Source organism: Paramacrobiotus metropolitanus, unplaced genomic scaffold (assembly GCF_019649055.1).
Source record: "Paramacrobiotus metropolitanus isolate TYO unplaced genomic scaffold, Prichtersi_v1.0 Parri_scaffold0000018, whole genome shotgun sequence".
NCBI classification, from domain to species: Eukaryota; Metazoa; Tardigrada; class Eutardigrada; order Parachela; family Macrobiotidae; genus Paramacrobiotus; species Paramacrobiotus metropolitanus.
Window position 1 is genome coordinate 1,458,675 of NW_026570238.1, and position 18,266 is coordinate 1,476,940.

General features: G+C 39.5%; 4 protein-coding genes across 4 annotated transcripts; all 4 read left to right on the plus strand.

Annotated features, from left to right (window-relative positions):
* The first annotated feature begins 235 nt into the window (after positions 1–235).
* On the plus strand, positions 236–1,824 carry LOC129585900 (uncharacterized). Its single transcript, XM_055478804.1, has 2 exons — positions 236–717; positions 966–1,824. Exons 1-2 carry the CDS (start codon positions 564–566, stop codon positions 1,565–1,567), a joined length of 756 nt encoding a protein of 251 aa, XP_055334779.1. The 5' UTR covers positions 236–563; the 3' UTR covers positions 1,568–1,824.
* A 2,012-nt stretch (positions 1,825–3,836) lies between these two features.
* LOC129585803 (probable rRNA-processing protein EBP2) lies at positions 3,837–6,698 on the plus strand. The gene is made up of 5 exons (XM_055478669.1): positions 3,837–4,547; positions 4,603–4,686; positions 4,751–4,992; positions 5,392–5,793; positions 6,182–6,698. The coding sequence occupies exons 1-5, from the start codon at positions 4,440–4,442 to the stop codon at positions 6,402–6,404; spliced, it is 1,059 nt and encodes a 352-aa protein (XP_055334644.1). The 5' UTR covers positions 3,837–4,439; the 3' UTR covers positions 6,405–6,698.
* A 906-nt stretch (positions 6,699–7,604) lies between these two features.
* LOC129585716 (spermine oxidase-like) lies at positions 7,605–12,500 on the plus strand. Its single transcript, XM_055478516.1, has 8 exons — positions 7,605–7,988; positions 8,228–8,406; positions 10,030–10,244; positions 10,424–10,901; positions 11,055–11,257; positions 11,324–11,456; positions 11,656–11,934; positions 12,040–12,500. The coding sequence occupies exons 1-7, from the start codon at positions 7,721–7,723 to the stop codon at positions 11,776–11,778; spliced, it is 1,599 nt and encodes a 532-aa protein (XP_055334491.1). The 5' UTR covers positions 7,605–7,720; the 3' UTR covers positions 11,779–11,934; positions 12,040–12,500.
* An 845-nt stretch (positions 12,501–13,345) lies between these two features.
* On the plus strand, positions 13,346–15,966 carry LOC129585920 (embryonic protein UVS.2-like). The gene is made up of 10 exons (XM_055478840.1): positions 13,346–13,597; positions 13,727–13,782; positions 13,888–13,934; positions 14,056–14,150; positions 14,504–14,535; positions 14,633–14,771; positions 14,858–14,907; positions 14,998–15,077; positions 15,360–15,522; positions 15,692–15,966. The coding sequence occupies exons 1-10, from the start codon at positions 13,419–13,421 to the stop codon at positions 15,799–15,801; spliced, it is 951 nt and encodes a 316-aa protein (XP_055334815.1). The 5' UTR covers positions 13,346–13,418; the 3' UTR covers positions 15,802–15,966.
* The last annotated feature ends 2,300 nt before the right edge of the window (positions 15,967–18,266 follow it).

The window sequence follows — 18,266 nt, forward strand, 5'->3', positions numbered from 1 at the left end:
AACTGTTGTAATCGAAAGAAACAATATAATTACTAGTAGTTAACCGGTTTTGTAACCTTATTATGGCTTACGTTTACAAGAATAGTGCCGATGTACGGTGTAGCTATTATTTTATGGTTATTTTTATAATCTGTAAAACAAATCTAACATAATAATTATTATTATTATTTAGGAATATAAGTACAGTATGTAACAGGCACGAAGTTGTCGCTTACGGTACGACAACAGATCTCGCTGTGTGCGTGATGTACCCAGCATGTGTGGACGCTAGATCTCATAATCTGTTATTGTTTAATGAATTATTAATTTTCTATGAATACCCGGAGTTCGGAATTTTGATGTGTGGATTGAAAAGTGTTGCATCTTCTAATTGAAAGAGGTTTAGTAATCCAAATCTTTTGAAAACCATGTTTTATGTAATATTGGTTCAGATACCGTTTTCTGCGTTGCGGGCGCTCACAGAAATATTTACTTCGGCTATGTTTGTGGATGGCATTTATTGGGTAAATTATTTTTGATGAAACTTTATATCCTGCTGATAATGACTCGCACGAAAAGCTGTTATGGATGTTCTACGCTTTCGATCTACCTTTCCATCGATTCTTCGTCCAGTTGAATATTACAACTTCAAAAGAAATTTCCAACCGAAATTAGCTCCTCCCCGTAAAAAGCCAGCCTTCTCATCTGCGCAGCTGACCCCCGCAAAATATAACGAAGGTACTGTACTTAATAGAACAGTAAAGCCATCATCTGTAAATCCATTTTGAAAGGAATAATAGTATTAACAACGATAAAAATCAAAATGAATAACGTTACAAAATTGTTATTACAAAATTATCATTACAAAATAACGTTGCAAAGTAGTATTGCAAAATACATTTGTATCTTAATAATGGAAATCCAGGATGTGTTTGGTCATTTACATCTGCAAATGTATTGCTAAAACCAGTGAATTACTTGCTTAGAATTTGGTGTTACCATCAGCCGCCCTACATTAAACCTTCAGAATGGTCATCACTTTACATTTGTTGATGGAACTTGGGTACGAAATTATCACTGCAAAATCCGAAAAGGTGGCAAGAAGCCTATCGAATCCCGTCACACAAAGAAATTCGTGCAAGATCAGTTTTCAGCTAAACCCAATAATATTGTGCAATCTCATAAGAATTTTAAAGATCAGTATGCGGCCGACCGGCAGGAAGTGGAAGATTACTACAAAAGTAAACTAGAAGAATCTGAACGTCGGCATTGGGACACTCAAGATAAAATGCGCCGTGAACACGAAGCCCTGTTGAACGCAAAACAGTCGCAGATTGATGCGCTTATTATCAAATGCAACGAATACAAGGGAGAGAATAATCTTTTGCAAATTAAGCTAGCAAAAACCATGGATTTGTTGGCCGAATGTGCGGCCGAAGTCAATTTGCAGGAAGCGGAACTGGCGGAAGCCAGTCGGGGTGACAGCCGGCGAAGCGGGCGGCCGTTTTCGGAAAGAAGAACGGGTAACAACGATGCGTGTCCGCTGCCGACCGACGCAGAGGATGAGGAATATGAGGACGGGGACTGAGCTTTGCGAGTAGGGTTGAGGGGTGTGTTTGTTCTGTTGCATGGATGCTGGTAGCATAAGTAAAATTCGTAAATTTAATGTAGTTCTGCTACAACAAAGACTGTTATGAGTTTCTGACTGTGTTACCAACATCTTGCAGTTGGTGGGGACCGTTGTTTAGTGATTTATTTTTGAATCTTGATGCCAAAGTAAATATAGTATATATTACGAAATGGCTGCGCCCGAACAGTTTGGAAAACGGTCATGAATATATTCAAGAAACCGTTATGGGCAACCCTTTTACAATAATTTTGAAATGTTGCATTATGTGAACGTAATATTATTTACGTATTCAAATATCTTACAAGTATTATTTTTGGCAAGTCACTGCGGTCGTAAACACACTTGCTGCGGACAAAGGTCATTATATATTTATATACTGTATACAATACTGTAGTGTCAAACAGTCGCATTAGAAAATGCCGGTAAATATGTGTTAAAATACTGTACCGGCGAAAAACAATGTACTGGTTCAAGCAGCCCTACGGTAGGCCTACGGGGTAATCGGACAGAATTTCGCTAAGTGATTTAGTCTACGCAGTAAGTACCAGACCTGCGGAATCGCCCGATTGTCGGTTGGAAAGCTTCATGCTATAAAATCTGTCTCAAAAAAAAATCGGAATGAAGCTGTAGTATTTTGGACTTCATTACAGTACTACTACGTACTGCTATTACGAAAGGTGCATATAAGAAAAAGGTTGCGAAGAGGGGTGCGTACAATACCCCCTTTTCACCCCGGATAAATTGTTGGTCACGAATTGACCGTGACGTGAAATAATATGTAGATAATCAGGAATTAGGGGCGCACAGCTACTATACTTCGCGCCCGGATGGTCCCGGCGCACATCCAGTTTGCTTAGCGCCGGGATTACTATCCAACCGGATGTTGCGCGCACAAACGGTTTTCACGCCAACACGTGTATAAATCATTCGGCTACATAATGTCACAAAACAATGCAAAGAAAGCGTTTCGGAGTACTGCGCGAAAGCATGTTTTCGTATACGTATACGATTTCATGCCATGTACCGGGTCACTTCCCAGTTAAAGAGCAGCTTTTGACGGGAAAGCTTTTCTAGGAAGAAGCGGTCATTAAAACCCGCCCGGTCGGTCGTAAGCTTTACTGGGCTTCGCTGCGTGCTTAATACAGCCCTGCTCAGCCAAGTTGGGGCAGTTTTGTTAAATAATTTATAAATTATCTGCATACACTGTTTTGTTTCTTGTTTGCAGTTTTCTAGTGTAACTTTTTACTGCGAATTCGATTATTTCAAAAGCGGTACCCTTCGGTGTGCCAGTAGGGAGCCGAGCACTGGTTAAGGGGGTGGGGTAGTGGTCACTATTAGGGTGCTTATAACTGTCCCTCTGAAGGGCACACCAACAGATATATTTACGAGGGGTTTCTGGAAACTGTTCAGTAAACCAAAGGCTGTCAGCTATGAGGCAACAAAAAAAGTCTAGCGCAATCGGTGCTCGAGCTGTCCACGAAAGAAGGTGCACCTCCCATAGACTTCTATGTTAAGAAGTACCTGTTGAAGAATGCGGTTGCCAAGCGCACAGACCTAGGTAACTTCAAGTTGATTTTATCCATGGGTGAAACATGGATCATATTAAAGGATTTTTATGTTACGGCGGCCATAAATTGCCCGGACGGAGAAACAGGATGACCGGATGAACAGAAGAAAAGATCAGGAAAGCGGTAGCAAAAAATACTTATGGTTGCCCTTACAGTGTCTCGTAACGGAATGTCTCGGGCTTATTGTACGAGCAGTAAAGTTTTTATTGACGCTCAGGGCTTCCCCGACAAGATTTCACCGAAAATGGTTACCCAAAGCATCCCGTGGCTGCACGGCAAGCGTGCAACAGAGGTCAACCCCCAATTCAAAGGTGCTTGCAGACATTCTGCTAAGGTCACCCAGGCTTGGCCGAAATCGGCTGATGTATGGTATTCTCCGCAAGAGCATTGAATGAGCAACAGCTCACAGTTATTGCCTTTGGTAAACGACGTCATCAAAATTTGTAAAGAAATTTTAAACACGACTACTGCTACCAAGTTGGGTGGGTTGAGCCGCTTTTTTCCTCTGGCCTACACTGATTATGACCTCACTATAATTCGGCAAGCGTTCTCAAAGTAAAACCCTTAAGTGCAAAGGACGTCGGATACCCACGGGCCACGGCAACTAAGAAAAAATTAAATAAGAAAGTATTTTATGACGGCTGACCCATGCTAATTTTTTGAAAAAACTGCCCCAACTTGGCTGAGCAGGGCTGTAATTGCTTATACATGCACTGTACTAGAATTTTTTACCACCCAGCAGTAAAGTGTTTAAATATTTAATAACGACTTATTATGACATGAACGCATCCCCTATTCTACGATAGAGTACATAAAATATAATTGCTGAATGTACAATTGTACTCGTACAAATGTACATAGCAGTACTACATACGCAAGTCGCGCCTACAGCCGTGCGGATGTTACGTGCGGATGTTAAAAAGGCATGCGGTAAAAACTAAGTCCAGACTTCTGGCATCCGGATTTCGCAATTGCACAACCACCAGCTTTGAAATTTTTCACAAATTTTCAGAACCATTAATTACCTTGTGATTTATTTGGAAACAGAAAGGTACGCGTAATTGTTTTTTGTTTCCCATTTGTTTCCGTGACCCTTTTTAATTTTGTGATAAGATACGGTATCTAAGAGCGGGTGTACGATTTGAGGTCTACCTTTCGGGGGGCGATTTAAATTTGAGGTTGAATTTTGTTGGATTCTGGCCGATTGCCCATATTACGGTGTATGGTGCGCGAGCGAGTGTGTACTCACAAATTACCGAACCATGGCTAGTATGAAAATGAAAAAGCGGTTGCGAGATCGCAGTGAATCTCCTAGCGATGTCAGTGGAGAGGATTGGGAAGATGACAGCGACGGAGGGTCTGATACAGAAGTAAGCAAGGGTCTTCGTGTGCCTCGGTTTTCCCAAATTACCGGTTTCTTTGCAGCTGCAAGAAGCCTTCGCGAGTGGAAAGCTGAAACCTGGTTTGAACTATAGTGTGGAGCAGAGGAAACCGTGCGCCAACAATAAGGTACGCTCTACTGCGGGATATGGATTTTTAATGACAGCAAACCGTAGAATTTTACTGCACACAGGAAGGCTTAATCCAGAAGCTGGAAGAGATCAAGCTGGACTTGCCCTGGATTGAACGATTGGACTTAACGAGTCGCCTAGCTCCACTGGCTCCCGAGATTGCCGCACAAATTGGCATTGATCCTAATCTGGTGGTAAAAACCAAATCTGCAGCCAAGAAGACGAAAACGAACGAGGATGATGATGTAGTTGTAGAAGAGGAACTGGATAATGTGGACGACGATTTTAAAAGAGAACTGCGATTGTGAGTTAAAAGCTTTTTTTCGGGATATTTTAGTTGTTTCTCAATTAAGTATGAATCAGATCGGAGATAATTATTTTCTCTGGAGGAGCTTTTTTTGGCGTAGCGTAACATAATATTTTGCAATTAGCATTTTTGTACGCCTTCTGTTTTTTTAAAATGAATAAAATTTTTTTCCAAGAAATCTAGTTCGTTTTACCTTAATGTTACTTCCCAAAATTTTCAACCTAAACTTATGTGTACACGGTAATCGTCTCTGTAAAACAGAAGGTGGGACACCGTTAATAGCTTCTCTTTACTTCGTTGTGCGCTGTTTGTGAATTCGCTTGCGCATTTAGAAATACTCTGTAATCTTTGGCTTCGTGAATCTGTAATATTTTTAAGGCCTTGATTTTTCTGTAGTTATCGCCAGGCCCAAAGCGCTGTTTTGGAAGCCGTTCCTCGCCTGCATGCCCTCGGCATTCCTACAAAACGCCCTACTGATTATTTTGCTGAAATGGCTAAATCTGATGAACAGATGAAGAGGATTCGCGAGAAACTCATCAGCAAGCAGCAACAAATTGAGCTATCAGAAAAAGCCAAAAAGATGCGAGAGCAAAGGAAATACGGCAAACAAGTGCAACTGGAAGTCATGAAGAAGCGTCAGGAAGAGAAGAAGCGCATAGCGGAGTCCGTGAAAAAGTTCCGGAAGGGGGCCAAGGGCGAACAGGATGAGCTGGACTTTCTTACCGAACTCGAAGATTCACGGAAAAATACCAGTAAAGGCACTAACCGACATCAACAGAATCAAAAGGGACCGATAAAGTGAGTAATAACTAGCGATTGTTTCATTTTTGTAGTTACAACTCATTGTTGCTGTAATACTTATATACCAAGGTGGATAGGGTACCCTATCCACCTTGCTTATACCAAAGCACGACATGAAGCTGTACCAAGGGGTTACAGTGTAACGAAAAAGTTATGCAGCGCACCCTAATAACGGCCTGCGACAATATGTGCCAGCTGGTGGTGACTTTCGGGAAACCGAATCTGCGCGCATGAGCTGTTTACACGGTGCTAGTATCACTACGAAACATTTGTGAATGTGCCATAGTTAAACAATATTTTTTCGTTACTCACTTTTTTTTATTTGGTTCTGATCGCTGTCGCTGATCGCTTTTACTTTATTTTCATGACATTGTTTGGTTTGCAGGAAAACCGGAAAACAGAAATATAAAGACACTAAATATGGATTTGGAGGCCAGAAGAAACGATCAAAATACAATACCAAAGACAGTGCGGATGACGTTCATGGGAAATTTGATCGAAGAAAGCACGGCTCGGCTCCAGGAAACCGCAAAGGAAAGAAGCCTGCACAAAAAAGGCCGGGAAAAGTCACACGGTTGAAGATGAAAAGTAATAAGAGTAAACGGTAACTTTCAAAAGTTTTCTGAAGATTTGTTGTTATAGTAATGGTTTGTTTTCTTCCGAAATAGAGTTTGTTGTTTGAAGTTTTTCGCAGCCTGACAAAGATAAACGATGTCATATGTGTTATGTACCTCGGATCCTACAGTAGTATGAAACATAACATCACTATTACTGCTAATAACGCATGAGATTGGTACTGTAGAATAGGTACTTCTAGCGTTAATAATGTGACAGCTTATACGAAACGTGAGTAGACGGATGAGGTGCATCTGAAATCTTATGGGCAAAGGAAGGAAAATAAAACAAGAGATTAATTATAATAAATGAACTTGATAAAATTGACAAAGTCGGTGTGCAGTCTTATTGATTTGAAAGGAAAATATACGCGAGGGGTACAAAAGTAATTTCATGATAAGAAGTGAAAGCGATCGTAGGTCACACTTCGATTTCGTGTACAGGTTTTAATCAAGGTTCATCATCATGTACAATACATCGTGCTCGTGACTGCTTGGGCAATAAAAATATAAATATTACGAAATAAGTTATTGGGATTTTACAATACTCGCTACTTCCTGCTTAAGATAGAAATGCATCTATCCCTCTCCACACGGACGGTAAAATTAAAAAATATGCTATCTAATTGCAAGATATTCCCGTTCTTTTTTTTTTCTTGCATGAGATTTTTATATGTGTCGTGTAACCAGCAATAGTTTTACCAGCCTGAATGCGATAATACGAATTCTTCGATCGATTACAGCAGGAAGTGCGTACAAATAATTATTTACAATTATTTACACTTGTTAAAAATATTGTTTCGAATCAAATAGTATCTACATATGGTACATTAAATCGAATAGTATTCTATATAATATGGTACATTAAATGGAATAGTATAATTATGGCAATCAAATTGCATAATTTATGGTAGATTGTTTTGAAAACCTACAGAACAAAATTACCTACAATAATGATTTGTAATAAGCACAGTTCCACTAAATCCCTCTACGTCGACCTTGTACAGATGTCATACGGCAGTACCCTTACTGCCAAAATTCACCTGTTACTTGTTAGTATACAACTGTGCAGGTTTAATGTCGTTTCGTTACAGCGCTTACGGGTACGGGTAGGGTGTATAACCGGAAGATGAAATATGTACGAACTCAAATCGTCGTTATCGCAACTCTGATATGGTGAGTGGCAATGACGCCTCTTATAAACTATTTAAAGGCAGATTAAAGTAGAATCAAGCTAATTTCAGTTGCATTTTAATTGTCGTTTTGGTTGTGCAGGTTTCTTGTTGATGTTTTGATCTACATTTAAGGCGATGCAGAATTTCCCGTCCAATTTGTCCGATGAGCAGAAGCTGCGATTTCTTTCGGCTAATAATCAGCTGAAACGGAAAAGCAGCACCGAAAATGGTCCACAAACTGACCATAAGTTTCGTGCCCTTTCTCAGCCCAGGATCATTATAATCGGGGCTGGTGCCGCAGGGTTAAGCTGTGCCCAACGTCTTCTGGACAACGAGTTCACGAACATTGTTATCCTTGAAGCACAAGATCGAATTGGAGGACGAATATGGAGTGAACAGATTGGTATGTTAATTTAAACTTAAACTGTAAATTAATATTATTACCCATTGCTTAGGCAGCCCAGGATTATTATAACGCACTACGTTTGTTTGCCTACTTTTATTTTACCTCCATGAAACCGAACGATAATATGGGGCATACATATATATAGATATTTAAATATGTTATCACCTGCATATTGTACAGATACAGCCGTAAATCATTAAATATAATTCTAACAGGTGTTATTTCTGTTTCGTTAGACAGTGGTCACGTTGAATTTGGAGCACAATTTTTGCATGGTAAAAACATTCTCTATGACGTGGCGGAGCAGAATAAACTGATTAAAGTCATCACGCCACATAAAAAGAAAGTCATCGACCCTGTAACGGACCACGGAAGTGGCGGAGAGTTTCTTTTCGATATGGATATTGATGCCAAGGTACACAGATTCACTGTGTTCTGTTAACAATATTCGGTAGATTTAGTCAGCAAAATTAAAAATGCTGCTTCCACCGTGCAGGTTGCATCGCATTTTCATGTAGTTAGGTCATGTATGTATTTATTTGGTAGCTAATTTATTTGGGTTTCTGCACGTGCAGCATGCGTTTGCGGCTACATTAATTGTCACACAACGCACATTCACGAGATCATAGGCCGTGTGCCAGAAAGCGGACAAACATGCAGACGTATACATACCTTGCCTGCTGTACGACTGGACACTGTAGGGATTTTCTTAAAACTTATAACAATATTTATTCTATTTCTGTAATTATTTATTAACTCAATATTTTTTACATGAAATTCATTCTACGATAACTACAAGTGTGAACAGTTGAAAATTTAAGTATACAGTATAGAACGTTGAACTGCTGTCGAGACTTGAAGTCCCTTTGGGGTTGTCTGCTATTGTGCCGTAATAATAATAATAATAATGCAGTATAATCATATACGACGAAAGTAATTATTGCATTTGCAATACGACGAGTGCACTATTTCAGCAGCAATTATTAATGTATTCGAACCGTTCACCACGTACCATAATTGTAATTTTATGCTTCAGTAAACCTATCGTCACCTTCCTACAGTTATAGATCATGAATAAAATAAACATGAGTTTAAAATAGATCATGCTATCGGAAACTACGTGTCGTCACAAGATATAGATATTAATTTATTATCTGCATGTCGGTGTCACGAAAGAATGCGCTTATTTGGCGCAACCAAGTGACTATGAACCGGTTGGGTTTCTGACAAGCGATACCTGACAACTTTGAAATTCTAAGTAGAATCGCAGTAATACCGGAAGCACCAGTAACATTCTCTGTATCAATGCACTAAAACCGCAGCAACGAGTATGATCAGTAATTCAGTATGACTGAATAAGTCGTACTTTTTAAACTGGTATGACATACGGGTAATTTTTACTTAATTTTATCGTCACTTCCGTTAATACCAGTACACTGGATCTTTCTGCGCCCTTTGAAGTATCTACCCAGCGCCTGCTGGAAAGAACTGACCGAAGATAACAGTCATTAATTGTTGGTCACGTAAATACTTTGTAGATGGTGTACTTTCTACCCATCGCGCGCGCAGTGATAACTATGTAATCTACGTACACTCGATAACAATACCAATATTTATATTATAGAACTATTATAATCACTGAATCAAGACTGGCTCTATCGTATACAGCGGATTGTGTCAATGTGTTTAATACGGGAATTCTATAATGATTATGAGATCTACTTGTACATGTTCTTACGAATACATGTAATTGGGTGTGCAGCGTGATTGTGCTTGGTGCAGTGTGCGTTATAAGTTTGTACAGATAACCATGGGGAAAGTTAGTTGCAGGAAAATTCGCGGTTAAACATAAATTAATAACAATCAAGTATATACTGTATGCTGATTGTGAGTGGGAGACTGGGAGCTGTCTGGTCACTCTGCTGTAATGTTGGAAATTAGCGGCATGGATACTTGTACGATTACACAAACAATTTTGCGGATTTGACATTGTTAATATCATATTACTATTACTTTAAACTTTCCCGGACTTTTCTAGGCGTTTCCTCACTTGGAACAAGTCTTTATTGAAACCTACAATACTATCAACGAGATTGTGGAACAGTGCAAGTACGATGGACCACATACCGATGACGATAAACTATCATTTGGGGATCTCGTGAAAGCAAAATTCTGCCACTTTGTTAGCACCAAACACAACGAAACGGATGACGTTAAGGCTTACCGCATGTCGATTTTCGGGTGGTTGGTTCGGTAAGTTACAGTAATCTTTAACTATGAAAAATATGTTGTTTTTTCTGAAAATAAAATTATGGAGTTGTCAAATCTATTACGACGTAATGAGAAAAACAGTAATACGCGTTTGATACTTGGTATATTTCACGCCAGAATTTGCATTATAAAAAGATTAAAAAGCATCAGCTGTTCGACAGTGTCCATCGTGCTGACAATGCCTGCAAAAGCCTCAGTGACCTTTCCTGTTCTGAGTATGCTGAATATGCCGGTGACCTGGTGAATACACAGCTCTCGGCCCCAATGAAAAGCATTTTGGACCTCTGCACTGCGCGTGTACCACGAAAAAAAATTATGCTGAACAAAGCAGTGGAACAAATCAATTTCAATCAGGAAAATCCCCATCCCGTTGAGGTTATTTGTAAAGATGGAGACGTTCTCCTGGCTGACCACTGTATCGTCACCGCGTCTCTGGGATTTTTGAAGAAGAATGCCGATACCTTCTTCAGTCCCTGCTTGTCTGATGAGAAGACTGACGCGATCGCTCAAGCGGGATTCGGAACGTGCAATAAGATTTTCCTCCGCTTTGACGAAGCCTTCTGGGAGGATCAATATGGAAAAACCGACGGGTTTCAGTTGCTGTACTTTGATGATTGCAACGAAAATGATGCCGACTTGGTACGCACAATCTCTGGTTGTTCGAAATCATTTACTGCATAGTTACCTGCATTAAACTTCTGTTTTTTGTCATTGGATTTTGCGCGAGTGTTGTAGAATGTGGAAGCGTTCGTGTACTCTCTGTTTTATTACTTACATTTCTTAATTCTGTAGGCTAAGCTTCCATGGTATCGAAGTATCCACGGATTCGACGTTTGCCCAACTGCTCCTAACACACTGGTTGGCTGGCTGGGTGGATCTGAGCAGAATCGCATGATGGAAACACTGACGGACGACGAAGTGGCCGACAGCTGTCAGCAACTGTTGCAGAAATTTTTACGAAAATGCACAGTGCCTCGACCCAGCAAAATTATCAGGTACTGATTTACAATTACCTAAGTTTCTCGAATTGTAGTTTGACTTATCATTGTTCATTCATTTAGAGCCAACTGGTCACATAATCCATATATTCTTGGATCATACAGTCATGCGGCTAAAGGTCAAACCGAACACATCAAAGCTATAGCGGAGCCGACTTGGTTCTACCGCTCTGCCAGAGGTGTTTTAGAGAAGCAGGTGAGCTTTTCGCTTTTATGGGATTTTAAAATTCCAGAACTATTGACTTTTTATTTTATGCCGGCTCGCCATAGCATTATGAAAGCTCTTTTAAGCAATGGAAACAGAAATCTTTTTACAATCAAGCACTGTGACGTATCCAGTGTGGACACATAATTATTCCGTTTGGAAAAATATGCATTTCAGCTTTATATCACAGATTCCTGGTTTGCTGTTCGCTGGGGAAGCTACCCATCCCACGTGGTTCTCTACCGTGCCGGGTGCAATGGAGAGTGGACAACGTGAGGCGGACAGAATCATTGTGCTCTATACAAAATCCTGACTAGGACGGGAATCACTCTCGCTGGAAGATGCAGTTCCGCCAGTCCAGGAGGACGCCGGTCTGCTGTTTCTCAGCGCTGACCTATCGAGTGGCAGCCGACAGGGGCGCGACAAATGGCCTCTCAACAATGACATGTCACGTGAAGCCATTGATGAGGTACGTCCAAAGGAGGTTGAGCTGATAATTTTATCAGTGAAAAGATAGATATCACATTTTCTGTAAGAGCACCATTTTATTTGTTAACTTAAGTTTTAATTGCAGGAACCAATGGAACATCGTTCCTATGATAAACTGGAGGGGAATGATGAAGAACCACCCTAAAATTAAAGCGCTGTGAACAGAAAGACCAAGCCACTCGCATTAAGTGCGCTTTAATTGATATTTTCGGAAATATGAGGACATATATATTTCACTTCCTAAGCATTTGCACCGCTTTTGATAACCGCACGATAACGCACGATTGTTTGCCTGTAATTAATTTGTGAATGAATTTCGTGCGTTATTCTGCATAAACATAACCTCTAATACAGTGAAAAGAGACAAACTTAGCTTTTCCTGCCGTAATTTTTTTTTATAATTTTCCTGAATTGATTCTTTTGATACGCCTTTCCCGATTTCCTGAGTTTGCAACTTGTTATAACTTTGAGCAGTGTGCTGCATATACAGTGTGTATCTGTTGCAGTGTCTTTTCTAAGCCTATTGTTAATAAATGTTTGAGACCAGATTGAAGTGAGCAAAATGTGCTCAAAGACCCTTAGAAAAAAGTCTACATTCGCTCTTACAATGACGCATACTACTTAATTTATGTTGAAATATCTGTTGTCTCATGGTATGAAAAATTAAGAAATATGAATTTTCTTGTTTGTTTGTTTTTTTCAGTTGCAGTTGTCTGCACACTGAGACTTTCTATACCTGATAAAGTATAGTATAGGACATCACATGAAAAATATAGGGTACTTTTGCGTGGTTTCTCGTGCATAACGCTACAGCTGCTCATAATTGTTTTAGTAGAACAATTAATAAACGCAACGACAGCGTTTTCCTGGTTTGAATCGGCTCTTCTTTAACTTTGTCAGTAAGCGCTTTGTACAAATGTTAAATCATAGTACCGTCTGATGAACGTAGCTTATTGTAAACGGCAGTAATAAATGGGCCCTGTGCGCATAGTTTACGCACTGTGCCATTTCATAGATTTATGGTTGTCATCCGGATGCTAAATCTCTGCATCAACAGTACCACTTAATCAACCACAATTACTTTGCTGAAGTTTTGATGCGGAATGCTAGATTCTGTTATGTAAATCAAGCCATCTTGTTGTAACTAAAATTAGACATTCAGTATACCACAGTTTTTGCTGTGGACTATGAGTTGGCGAAATAATAACCTGGGTGCAGATTAAGCAAAAGGCAGATAATAAAGCGTTATTTCGTGTACCGTATTATGTTAATTCAAAGCAGCACATTCCGCAAATATGCAGCTGCAGTATATGACCTTACAGCTGTTGCTATATACACGCTACGATTGCCTAGCATAATTATTTTTTGTTTTGGGAGATCGTCTTCTAAAACGTCAAACTTTTGCTTTTGGATTCGGCGCCGTGTGACATTATAAAGAATTTTATAAGGCTGTATTGGAGCAAAATGGTTAGGTTTACTTTCGTTTATTTTTTAAAGTCTTTTACTGATATTGTGACTTATGCTACCCTGCTGTATACTTTATTTCAAAACAATTATGTGGTTGTTTGTACTACGCTAACCGCATTTAAGCGTTCTGCAAACCTGGGGGTTCCAATTCGATCAGCAATCGGACGAGATACTCGGTACACAGAACCTATTTGATTTTACGAGATAAAAGTTAATTAGCCAACCTAGGAATGCTCCAGCTTTTGATTTATTTTGTCATGATTTAATCCAGCTACATTTTACAAATCCTCATGCGATGTGTACAGGTTTGTACCTTGGGAAAACTCTACCGCCATATTATACCGGCTTGATCCTGCTTATTGTAAGTTGAAAATACGCGTCCTGTTCAGCACGCGTTGGAGCTTTTATCCTATGCACTTGCTGAACAAGTTTCATTTATGTGTATTTTAAAGAAGGTTTTTGATAGCCGCTGGAGAACTTGCTCTTATTCAACAGGCCATGACTCAGATATCAGTAAGTATCGCTTCCTTCCTGATGCAGAATTTTATATAGTACTTAGATGTACGCTTCAACAATAAAATGCAGCAAAAGTGTAGCATAATTTGCTGTCATTCTTGACCTTTGGATTGTTTAGTCAGACATGAAAGGTTGCATCCGGTTTCAACCTTACTCGGTGGAAATCAACAATGGAATGGATTTTCTCTATATTTCCAGAACGCTGAACTCCGGGTAAGTGTATATTCCTCAAACTACCTTTCGTAAAGTTAATTTTTCTAGCAGCAGCTCCCAAGAAAAAACGAAAGCGTGGACGGCAGCCGAATGATGGAACTGACCACCAGTTCACATACTGTCATGAAAGCTACCTCGTACCATGCATCTTCCAGAGCCGCGTTGGTTGTCGAAGCCGTGCAGCCGTTTCTTGTTTAGTATTAGTACCACCACTAGCACAATCAGGTTGAATGATAATTTGGGAAAATTCAAAATTAGATGTGTCAAGAAAGTTCAATGTGAGAACGTTCTGGTGGTCCGAACATACCTAATAGCTGCGGTCTTATGAATTAAATTTCCTTGTTTTGTTCCAGGAGTACTATGCCGACGTGCTTCTCTTTCCCTGGTGAGATATTCGTGTGCCTTTAATGATCGACATTACTTTGACAATTTATACGTACTCACTTTTCCAAGTACCCAAATACAACGTTGCCAATAATTAGGAAGGGTGGTATCACAAGACGGTGCAGGGCAAAAGGTGGCATTATTCAACAGTCCTAACGGGAACGGGTGCATGGATTCCGTACGCGATGTAATGAAATTTTTAGCACATGCTCTTGGGCTTCGCAACGAGTATAACAGGTACTATTACATGGTACCTTTTATCATAATTTCAAACTTTACAGAAAGTAAACCTGCATGTGGCAGAAATATTAATTGCGTTTTAGGCCGGACAGAGACAAGTACATCACCGTGTTCACAAATAATATCAAATCAGGTACGAGTAGAAACATTTTGGTTAAAATATTATAGTTGTCTATGCAAATTTTTGTAAATCGTAACATGTCAAGAATCTGAAATATTGCAGAAATGCGGTCGCTAAACTTATTCATGAAGTATACGCCGGATCAAGTGGATTATCTCAATACGGAATTCGATTATAACAGTGTACGTCTGACGGTGTGAGCAAAAAACATATATTTAAAAATAATAATTATGTTCAGATCTAGATAGGTACAGTGCATTATGTTAGTAAAATTATGACCGTTGTCAGTAGGTTTTGATAGCTAACAATTTTTAAAAGGTGAAAGGTGGGTTGTAACGGTACAGCTACGTATCCGTGGATTTTAATTTTTACAATACAGAATTCATTTAATATCAAGTATAATAGCGAACACAGATTGTGCAAAATTTTACATGCTATGATGCTAATATCCATACATTTTCTAGATAACAATGCCAAGCCCAACAAAATATGCAAACCCAGGAAGCGTCATCTTTGCGTCAAGCCGCTCAGGACAAGGATTTGGAAATCTTCCAAGATTGAGCCAAAGTGACTGCATTGGAATCGGACTCCAGTACACCCAATGCAATTTCGCAACGTGTAGCGATCGTAAGCAATTTAGCAAAAAATAATTACTTCTCTCAATTAGCAAAAACCAGTACTTCAATCAAAATCTAATGGTAAGTGCAAATGTTAATATAATGTTAACTGCTATCTACTTCGAGTTAAACTTTGCGTACGTAGCACTTTGAATACAGTATTTCTTTTCACTTGGCAGCATACCTCCGCACTTCCGGTTCAAGAAACAGTATTGCTGCAGCGTCCCGAGCAGGAGGTTCAAGCGTTATTTTTGGATTAGCCATGAAATCGGAAGGAAATGATTCATAACTCATAAAAGGATTTGAATTCCATCATTCGTGAAACTGCTTTTTGTGATATTATGTACCTAATTAGTAATGCATGTATGTCCGTTTAAAATGAAGACCGAATTACTAAGGTCAAATATACTTCTTTGAAGTGTCTGTTGCATTTTCTACTTTTTACTCCAGATTGACTCATCGTGAATATGCTGGTCGAAAGTTTATACTAAAAGAAAAAAACTAAGGTCAAACGCTCTACAGGCACTGCGGCACTGCTCTACAGGTGATGCGAATTCTATAGATAATACAAATACTGGTGCGAATACTGTGGATAGGTAATACCTGGCTGAATAACGGGTTTGTAGATTAGTTGCGTGCGGTCGATGTCTGCAAGAAATATCTACATGAGTCATGAAATATATTTAAAGCAAAATACGAGCATCTTTGAAAAAAATGGTTTTACTGGAATACTTTCATTCGTTTATTTGAATTAAATGGGGAGTTTTATTTTTTTTTTAACTTACGCCGATTTTTTAAATTTGGCTATTACCGGTTTCGTATGGCAAATATGGACACAAAGCCAGCTGCAAAACGGCAACAAAATGAAATGCGGCACTGACACTATACTCTAACGACCAGCTCAAGTCTTTGGCAATTCGAAATTCATATATTTGTAAGCGCACCAAGTGAGTAATAAACACATCAGTACTTTAGTGATCAAAAACGCTTCCGTGACCTTTTTCTAGAATACGCTACTCTGAAGTAACCGCTATGTACATCTACTCAATAAATGGCCTATTCTCTATAATGGTAAGTCAATAGTCCAACATCTAGCTTGCCTTGCGTATGCAGCAATATGTGCTTACAAATTGGTTTCACAGTAAACAAATTTTTGGCTATTAGAAACCCGATGGAAACGACAAAAAATATTGACGATAGGTTGCTGACGGCACGCATAATTTATTAGGCATATAGCAGATATAGGTTACTTTGCTTTAACTACCTACATTGTCTGTCCACTGATTCGAACTACCTACTTATGGATAAGTCGGCTCGCATTTGAATTTTTAAAGTGCCACGATACGCGTTCTCCTGCGTCTCTCGCCTGCTTTATAAAATATGTTCCTGAATATTAAACTGAAACATAGTTTGCTTTAAAGCAATTGTATTTGCATGTACTCTCTTTTGTAGAAAGGTTCGCACATGTTGATGTTAAAAAATTACAGATGTTGATGTTAAAAAATAAGGCTAAGGCTAAGAAAACCACAATGCTGCGAATACGGGACGAAAACCGACTGAAGCCATTACAGTTGTTTTTTTTTAAAACAACTGGCGCTCGCTTGCTTATGTTCGAATAACAGTATGTCATCTAATAACGAAATAAATAAAGAAAATTACGAGATTTTGACGGTTAAGTCACGCTCCGGTCGGGTAATACTAATTAATGTTACTGGTACTGGTAGTGTTACTGGTAGTGGTACAATAGAATGGTACTGGTACTGGTACTGGTAGTAAAAATGGTACTGTTACTGGTAGTGGTACTGGTTGTGGTAGTGGCATCACGTTATGGTACTGGTGCTGTTACTGGTAATGTGAAAAACAAAATTATTAGGATATGTTGTTAAATTTTGGAGAACAACTTCATATAACATCGTTGCCGTATAGCACCCGTTGACCTTTTACAAATTTAGGTTTAAACAATTTTGAGCAGTTTTTAATGTTTTAGTGCAGTTCTCATGTTTTAATGTGCCACTTTTGTTACCTGACATGTACACAATCACTTATAAACTGTAGATCAGCTTCAGCCAAATGTAATTATAGCGCTTCTTTAAAGCAGTTACATTTTGGTCAGTTTACATCATCATTTTGGCGCAGCTCTAATGATGATTACGTCGATTTCAGTGGAGCTGCTCGCTGAACTTTTAGGTAAGGCCAAGTCGATCTTGGCAAAGCCAAATCCTGTGGTCGGTACGCCGGGAGGTGTCGCGACAAATTTTATGGTCGTGGGATACAAAGCTGGATTAACCCATCAGGTGAAACTCGATACAGTTAAACAAAAAATAAAGTGCGACAAAAGCTGTAAATCGTTTGCGGCATTTGGAGTGTGTCCTGAGGTTTTGGCGGTAGCTATTCATCAAAAAGCAGTGGATGAATTGGTGGCGTGGTTGAACTCTCCAGCGCTGCAGAGTTGCAGTCGGTGCGGTATGTCCAGTTTGATAGAGTCCGCAGCTCCAGCGAATGCCGGTAGAAAACCACAAGGTACAAGCAGGAGAATGGGATCAAATACTCGTTCGGCTGCACCGACGTCGGTACTTCGAGTATCAACAGTCTGTCGTTCTTCATTTTTGACTACGCAGGTGACTGCTGCTTCGTGCGCACGTAAGCGCAAGCGTGCTGAGATCGAAACGCCTTGCATAACAATTTCATCCGATAAGCAAACGGAAAATCGATCTGCATGCGGGCTATCGTAAAACAAAACATTATGCCGCAATT